Source organism: Emydura macquarii, unplaced genomic scaffold (genome assembly GCF_026122565.2).
Source record: "Emydura macquarii macquarii isolate MOO-44397 ecotype Brisbane River unplaced genomic scaffold, CSIRO-AGI_Emac_v2 contig_3530, whole genome shotgun sequence".
NCBI lineage: Eukaryota > Metazoa > Chordata > Testudines > Chelidae > Emydura > Emydura macquarii.
Genome location: NW_027133667.1, coordinates 4072591 through 4080815, shown reverse-complemented (window position 1 = coordinate 4080815; position 8225 = coordinate 4072591). Strand labels below are relative to the sequence as shown.

At 45.2% G+C, this 8225-nt stretch overlaps 1 protein-coding gene across 1 annotated transcript in view; it reads right to left on the bottom strand.

Moving 5' to 3' along the window:
• Nucleotides 1-1570: 1570 nt before the first annotated feature.
• The window catches only part of LOC137145422 (uncharacterized), a 45475-nt gene continuing 38820 nt past the window's right edge, over nt 1571-8225 (bottom strand). Inside the window, 1 exon segment of the mRNA XM_067536142.1 lies at nt 1571-3540. Within this exon segment, the coding sequence (XP_067392243.1) occupies nt 3345-3540 (196 nt within the window). The 3' untranslated portion in view covers nt 1571-3344.

Sequence of the window (8225 nt, the reverse complement as noted above, 5' to 3'; positions counted from 1 at the left end):
GATCTCTTTCACTACGACTCTCCCATACATCAACATGTCGGCTCCTTCAGGATGGGATGGCCAGGTGGAGAGGACATTCTCGGTTGTCTCCCCAGACCTTAATCCTTGGTTTGAATTTCATCGTCTGGTGAGATGAACCAGGGTCTCCTCCTCACCACCCCAGAGGGAGCTGTTAGGCAGGGACCGCGTTTGAAGTGGAAGCAAGACACAGGCAGAGGGTGGTGGCGCGGCGTTATACTCACTGTGTCAGTATTGAATTTCCCGTGGCCTTCCAAGTGGTTGCTGGATCCCGGGCTCTTGCTTTTGGGCGGCGGCAGCTGGGGGCTCTGCTGGTTGCTAGTGACCTTCTGTTTACTGCTTTCTCGTGGTGGCTTGCTCAGCAGTTTGCTGTGGGCCCTGGCTCCAGTTTCTCCTGGCCCCTTCTGCACTCTGGCAGCCTGCTGACTCCTCACTGAGCTCCCATCTGGCACTTTCTCTCCTCCCTCTGATGGCTGAGGTACTTTTCTCGCTCTCTCAGCCCCCCTCTGCGTCTCTGGAGCTGCCATCCCTTTCCCAGCCCCAGCTTGACCCAGGAAAGAGAGCTGCACTGAGAGGACAGCAATGGCGGTCACTGCATAAACCTTCATCGTTGCGCTCTGGCTTCCTCTCAGCTCCTGTCTGTTCCTGTGCCCAGCCCAGGTGCTTGTAGGGAGGATCAGAGCTGCCTCTTGCTCAGTGTGGGTGGCTGAAACCATTTATAAAGCCAAGATCTCCCCCCCAGCCTACCCCTCTTTCTGGGTGTCAACGACAGTGAAACTCTTGCTTTCATTTCATACCTGCAAACCTGGCTGCTACTGCTTGGAAAGTCCCCCTCCCTCCAAACTCTCCCACAGCCCTCCCACTAGCAACACCCCACCTCTTTCCAAAGGTATCTGTGTGTGTCTAGCATAATCTTTCCCAGCTGGGATCATGGAACGTTTTGGTGTTTGCAGGCAGGACTGAGCTTAGCAAGTGGGTCTGCTGGCAAAATATTCACAGGTGGTGGGGAGACGTGCATGAGAGGAAGGGGTTAATTTGGACTGAAAGGCGTCTTTTACAATCAGACATTTGTAAATACCTTAGATGACTGATTATATACTTTCACCACTGGGGTATCGGGGTGTGTGTGTGTGTGTGTGTGTGTGTTTCTTTCACTGCTTCCACTGGAAAGGCTGTTGCTTCATCCACTTTTCAGTTAGGCTGAGGTTGCCCCCTGAGTGAGTATGCAAAGGTGGTGGGAAAAGGTGCTTCCCCTCATTATGCCACCCTCCCCCCCACCCCCCTGAGCTCACGCACTCATACACATACACGGGGTGACCTCAATCATAGTCCTGAGCACAGGATCCAGCCCCCCTGCTAGCACTTTGATTTAAGACACCCCAAAAGGGCAGCAAGGAAGCAGGAGATGTCATAAAGATGAACACTCTTATGGTGTGACTGTGTATCATTCATGTTCACCCGTATAGTTCACTGCATATCGTTTAATGCAAAGTATGGCAGGGAAGATGTTTTTGGAATGCTCGTGGCATACTGAACATCATCGTTATGGCAGAATGTTTCTTGCAGTGTCATGTGCATGGTTATGAGGCTTTGCTATGTAATCTTCCCAAATGTGTGTCTCATGGCTTGAGGCAGATCTAGGCAAACACTAAGCAGCAGAGAGGTAGTTCACACCTCACTAAGGCATGCATAAAACAACCCAGCTCTTCCAGGAACAATGGACCGGCCTAAGCATCTGATAAGGGAATGCTCATTGACTCAGGATGTGGAGAAAACCATGCATGGATACTTTTGTTACCTGACCGGGGAGACGTTTTGGCTCTCTCGAGCTTTCTCTCTTACAATCCATCTACAGCAATATCAAGTAACTGAAAGACTGTCCAGAGGGGGAGGGCCTGGCTGAAGGAGTCAGCCAGCCTGTGGTGAGCATGATCTAAAACTGTGAAATTACTGAAAGTGTTAACCTTAGGTTAGAATGCAATTTGCTTTTATTTCATCCTGATTAAATCTGACCTGCCTTCCTCTGGTTTATAATCACTTAAAATCTTTCTGTACTTAATAAACTTATTTGTTTGTTTTATATAAAGACTTTTCTGTCTCAGCAACTCTTATCAGGCCTGAGAACCTCACTACACCTCTCACACTGGTGTCATTATATTTATAGAAAAGGCGATGTAATATATCGTTTGAGATCTACTAACACAGTGGTCATTAATGTCACTGTGATATGTCTGTAACAACATTGTAGGTGAACTTATGGATACTCTCTGATATTATGCCTTGGAGACTGAACAGACAAAGGAGACAAAACGGGGTTTTTTCCAAATGAATGGAACAGAAAATACGGTGGCAGGTGCTCTCTCCAGGAAAGAGGGCTCTGACCTGCTGTCTTCAGGTCAGCCAGCGGCAAACTCTCCTACCATTTTGTAAGGAAGGGGAGAGGTGAGCACCCCCGTGCCGGATGGAATAAATCTATTTCTCATGGATTTATTCACTCAGTAGTCAACTGATTATGACATTAGATGGCTAGGGAGATATTATTCATCAAGTACTCAAACTTTGCATAACCAAGCGGGATGCATTTGCAACTTGCCAGAAGCTGAAGGATTGTATCTAATTCATATTAATGGATCCAATTGTTACTACCCTCAGTAATGAAGAGATGGATGCCAGAAAGGCCACCAGTAGAAGGATGATCTTGTGGTTAAACACTAGACAGGGCGCTGGGAAATCTTGGTTCCATTCCCAGCTGTGCTACAGATTCACTGTGACCTTAGGAAAGTCACTTAATCTCTGTGCCTCAAGTCCCCATTTGTAATACAAGAGCAGTACTTCCCTACCTCAGTGGGATGTTGAGGTTACATTCATTTGTGTTTTGGAAGCACTTGGACATTGCAGAAGTTACAGAAGTATCTAGCTATTTAGGCCCAGCATGCCCTGCTCCACTTTGATCACTAGACCATGTCATAGAGCTGTGTGCCATGGCTGATGGGCGTCTACACTATGAAGATGGGAGGAAGAAATACACGCTTCTCAGGAAGGTGCAGTCCAAGCTGTTTAGGCACTCTGAGTTTTTTGCTTTCTGGGAAGTGTAGTACCAGATACTGGCTGTGTGACATTGGGAGATTGATAATGAATGGTGGAAAGCTGAAGTCATGTTGCACCCAACCTCCCACTCACAACTAGTCGTCATTGGCATAATCAGAGGCCAGCCCAGATCATCACAGAAGTCTAGGAAAAACCCATGTCAGAAAGGAAAAAGTACAGAGTTTAAGATGTGATTGGAATGGGGAGGTAACATCTGAGAGAGCTCTGGAGCATAAGATCTAATCCATCATCCACATCTTCACCTCTGGCCAGCTCCTAGCCTTGACCTGTTCCAGGTTCACGCTGATAGTACTGATCTCCTGGGAGATGGGCTCATATGAACGGAGGGAGAAGTAGGCAGAGAGGAGGCCCATCTGGACGCAGGTATCTGTGTTGTACCCTGCAAGTAGCCCAGCGATTATCCCTGCCATTAAACTGTGAAGAGAAAGAAAAGGCAGCTTTGGACACTGGGAAATGGTTTTGAGTCTGCAGACCTTGTAGTCCCAAAGAGAGATTAAAGTGTTTCTATGCACAAAACAAAGCTAAGAGCCACGGGTCCCTACAGCAAATCAATCTACAAGCAGCAGAAACTGGGATGGGGGAGATGAGGGTCTAACAAGGGGTTTGGGTATCCTTAAGGAAAACTGAAAGATCCCTCTCTTTTTATGCCCAACCTCAGGACTCTTGATCACAATCATTATCCTTGAAAGGTGAAGGATGTCCTCTCCTAGAGAGGTCCCTTCCCGGCTTCCTGAAAGACTTTAAAACAGTGATTGCCCCCTCATTTTGTGCTGTCCCAGCATGCTGCTGGCTTTGGGAGATTAGTCAGTGCTGCATGGCTACTCAGTGCAGATATGACCAATAAAGCTCAGAATATGTAGCTCACTATTGAGCTTCAGTGCCTTGATTTAAGAAGCTCGTAATGCCACTGGGACGTAAAAGAGATAGACAGAACTTCCTTTAGAGACTCTCAGTGATGTTTCTTACATAACAGAGGAGTTGACAGGAGTAATTCCTTCCTCTATCATGCACACAATTGGCTACACCCAGTCTCCTGGAGGCAGAGAGCACTGCCTCCGAAATCCTTGTGGAATTGCTTTTGATTTGCTGAGACAAGGTGATTGAGGTATTATCTTTTATTGGACCAACCTCTCTTTGTGAGCGAGGCAAGTTTTGAAGCCACACAAAGCTCTTCTTCAGATCTGGGAAATGTACTCCCAGTGTCACAGCTAAGTACAAGGTGGAACAAATTGTTTAGCATAAGGGGTTAATATAGGTGGTAAGAGACCGTTCAAGGTGATGTGGGCAGTTAACGACTCTGTTGTAATGAGTCATAAAATCCAGTGGCTTTAGTGAGTCTATGATTTTTAGTGTCTAGTAAAGTTATGGATTTAAGCTTCCAGGCTAGTCTTTTGAAGGGGTTGTGTGGGTTTCCTTTGCGAAGGAGGACTGAGAGGTCAGATAGGGCGTGATCATTTTGTGAAAACTTCCCACACTCCTTTCCTCAACCTTGTTATTGGATGGAGCAGTTCCAAAAGCCAAGCAACAATAATGGCACTGCCATTTATCTGAAGCAATCAAATGGATGTCAACACAAGTGTCAGTGGAAAATAGTCTTTCATTTAAACATTTACTATCCTGGGTGTGGAGAAGTGGGGTTTGGGAGAGAAATCCTTAATCCCTACCTGCAATAGAATTCTGTCAATCACGTAAAGCTGTACAGAGAAGTCAGTCTCAGTCATTATGAGCATGTATGAATGCATTTGTTCTCCTATGTCACTCAAGTTCCCTAACAGAGAAAGTGGGAATGCCCCACTACTGCCACAGCCGGTTGGAAGGGATCCTTATCCCTCTATCAATAGTTCATGCACATCAGACTAAATTTTCAAATTTCAGTACTCAGAGTTTTGCACCTACATTAATTTTTAGACACCTGAATAAGAACGGCCTGATTTTCAGAGCAGTACAGCACCTAGCCGCCTCTGACTTCAGTTGGAATTGAGGACCTGCAGCACCTCTGAAAATCAGGCCATTCTTATGCAGGTACATAACTTAAGACACCCAAATCTTAATTTTGGCCAAAAAGCTAAATTCTGGTCCTGCTGAAGTCAATGGCAAAACTCCCATTGACTAAATGGATCAGAATTTGGTTAATACGTTTCTTCAGAGGGTCAGATACTCTTCTAGGAGCCGGGATCTTTACTGGAAGTGGTTGATGAGACAATCCTAATTTGTCTGCTAGAGAATTTAAAAACAATGCAGTAAGTTAAGACATCAACAAACAGAGCTGATCAAAAGGTTGATGGACAAAGTTTCCTGCTGAAAAATAGGGTTTTATCAAATGAATTTTTTGTGGGAAAGTGTCACTTGATGAAAATATTCAATGGGAAATTTCAAAATGACAGACATGTTGAATTGCATTTTTTAGTTATGTTTTGCTTTTCAAAACCTGAAAAGGTTTGGGTTTGTTTGTTTGTTTTCACTCCACTCTTTTGTGATCCCTAACCCACATTTTTGCTATTTGGGGGAAAAAAGGATGGAGGCTGGGAGACAGGTTAAAAAAGGGGGGAAATCCCATTTATTGACTTTTTCCCCCAACGTTCCCACACATTCCCTTTTTCCCCCTTCAGTTGGAAAAACAAACTTGTCTACCTTTTCAACTGGAAAAGGAAGAAAGTGCTTCTTTCTCTCACTTTTTTTTGTACTTTTTCCCCACACCTTTTCAGTGGAAAAATGTGAGGTTTTCCCCCACCCCTACTTTGTCACACTTTACTTCTCCCTTTTCAACTTTTCTCTCCACTTGAACATGTTGGGAAAAGTGTGCTTTTCCTATGGACTCAGATTTTTACCCTCTCGTTAAAGAGGGGAATAGATGGAACATCCCACAAAATCAAATACAAATTTCAAAAATGTTTTTTCATTTTGAAATTTCCCACCAGGAAATTGTAAAACATTGAAGGAAAGTTGTTTTATTTACAAAGGTTTTTTTACAGGGGAAAGTATTTTCTACCAGCTCTGCCAAACAGTTTCTCTTGAATAAAATGATTATTATTGCAGAATGCTCCATTCATATTATAATTATTGTTTTGTGATTAAAGCACTGGACTAGAACTCAGGAGATCTAGGTTCAATATGTGACTGTCACGGTTCTTACATGACCATAAGCAAGTCTCTGTGTCTCTGTGCCTCTGAAACACTTGCTTATGGTCATGTAAGAACTGTGACAGTCACGTTTTGAACCTAGATCTCCTGAGTCTTGTACAATGAGGATAATACTTCCCCACCTTACTGTGGTGTTAGGAAGATAAAGTCATTCTTAATTGTGACACATTAAGAAATTACAGTAATAGGGCCACTTTTGCAGACTACAAATCTCGTCTTTTGCTACCCAAGCACTTAACTATGGAGGGGTGGGGATTAGTTAGGATAAAGGTAGGGAACTGTTGGAGTTGGAAGATGTGAGATGGGGGGATGAGTTTCTAGCCTGACTTGTTGGTGGCTGGTTCTATTGACTTCTACTGCTGCATGTTGGGCATTCTGTGTGATGTATTCAAGTTCTATCAAGGTCACCTGGGTGTATGTATAGAAGCCTTGTTCTTGCATTTGTACACATCTAAATAAATAAGTACCGAGACAGAAGAAACAGCAGTGAAGAAGAGGGGGGAGAAGAAGGGGAAAAGGAAAGATAAGGAAGAGAGAAGGTGATGGAGATCGTAAGAGGAGAAAAGGGATGGTGAAGTGAAGGGGATGGTGAGTGGGGAGGCTGAATGGGAAGTCCTAGGTCCTGGGGGGATGGAGGCGATATTTAAAGAAAGGCAAGAGATAGTGCTAATATCAGGGGAGGGGCTTAGAGTTCTAAAACAGAGCTGCCATGTTGGTAGGGGGATAAAGTAATCCTGTAAACTTTCAGCCAGTGATTCATCTAAGGGACTGCTCTCTGCTGACCCTAAGTATTGTGTACGAGAATCCACTGAGGATCTGCATGTGTAGAGCTGGGACCTGTGGTCTCTGCAGGCCTCATCTGCCTAGTCAAGATTACAGCAGCTGCAGGTGGCATTGTAGCACCAGGGCCTCAATGGACCTGAGGGGGCTGCACTTAGCTAACCTTGCTCTGTGTGGGCGAGCCCTCCATCTTGTAGCTCAGTCCCAGCATGGCCTTCCACTCTGGAGAGTGGCTCCTGCTAAGAGCTTCCAGGTGCTTCGCACTGCATCCTAGGGGATGAAAGGAAAAACTTCCATTTCTTTCTTAGGCTGATTACCTCAGTTTCTGTGTAACAAAAGGCACAGAACATTGTGGTTTGTGATGACCTTTCAATCTCTCAACAGCTCCTGAGACTTGGAAAAAAAATATTTGGGGGGGATTATTCCTTAGCAATGCTGTGTACATACACGCACTGTTATGTTGTCATAGCAACCAGAGTGCAGGGAGCAAACCGCTTCCACAAACTGACAAGGGAACCAACCATCTGGGTAAGGATTCCTAGAGAGCTGTAAGGTACAAATGGTCTGCAATTCCTCGTGGGCCAGTGCCCCTACCTACACCATTCCCTCCAGTGGCTCCTGCTGGGAGAGACTGAGACTGGAGCAGCTGTGAGCACCTTCCCCAAACCCTTAACTGCAGCTCAGTGAATCTTGCTGGATCCCAGCACAACATGTGGATGGTGCAACTGACTGAGATGTGAATGTGTTTGCTACTTCCGGTTAGAGTCCATTGCTCAATCCCTTGAAACTGCTCCCAGCCACCTGTATGCCGTGGGTTTATGAAACTTTGGTTTCTCAGCACAGTTGATGTAGCCTGTCTGAGCATTGGTCTTAAAGGCCTAGCAACAAGGGGTCTGTTCTTACACCCAGGACTGTGTGGAATAGAGGATTTCTGCAGAGCGAAGGAGCATCCATTAGACAGCAGGAGAAGGAAATTACCGTAGAAACTAGAAGATTCTGAGAAATGCTAAATGGACTCAGGTGAACTGAGCTTCATGAGAGCAGATCAATGTAACTTGAATGGGAGCACAATAATACGTACACTAATGGGTCCCCATCTTTCAGGGTCCTCTAGGAAGAAAAAACTTAGTCGTCATCAGACGTATCATGGACAACGTCTGGCCAGGGCGCAATTTAAA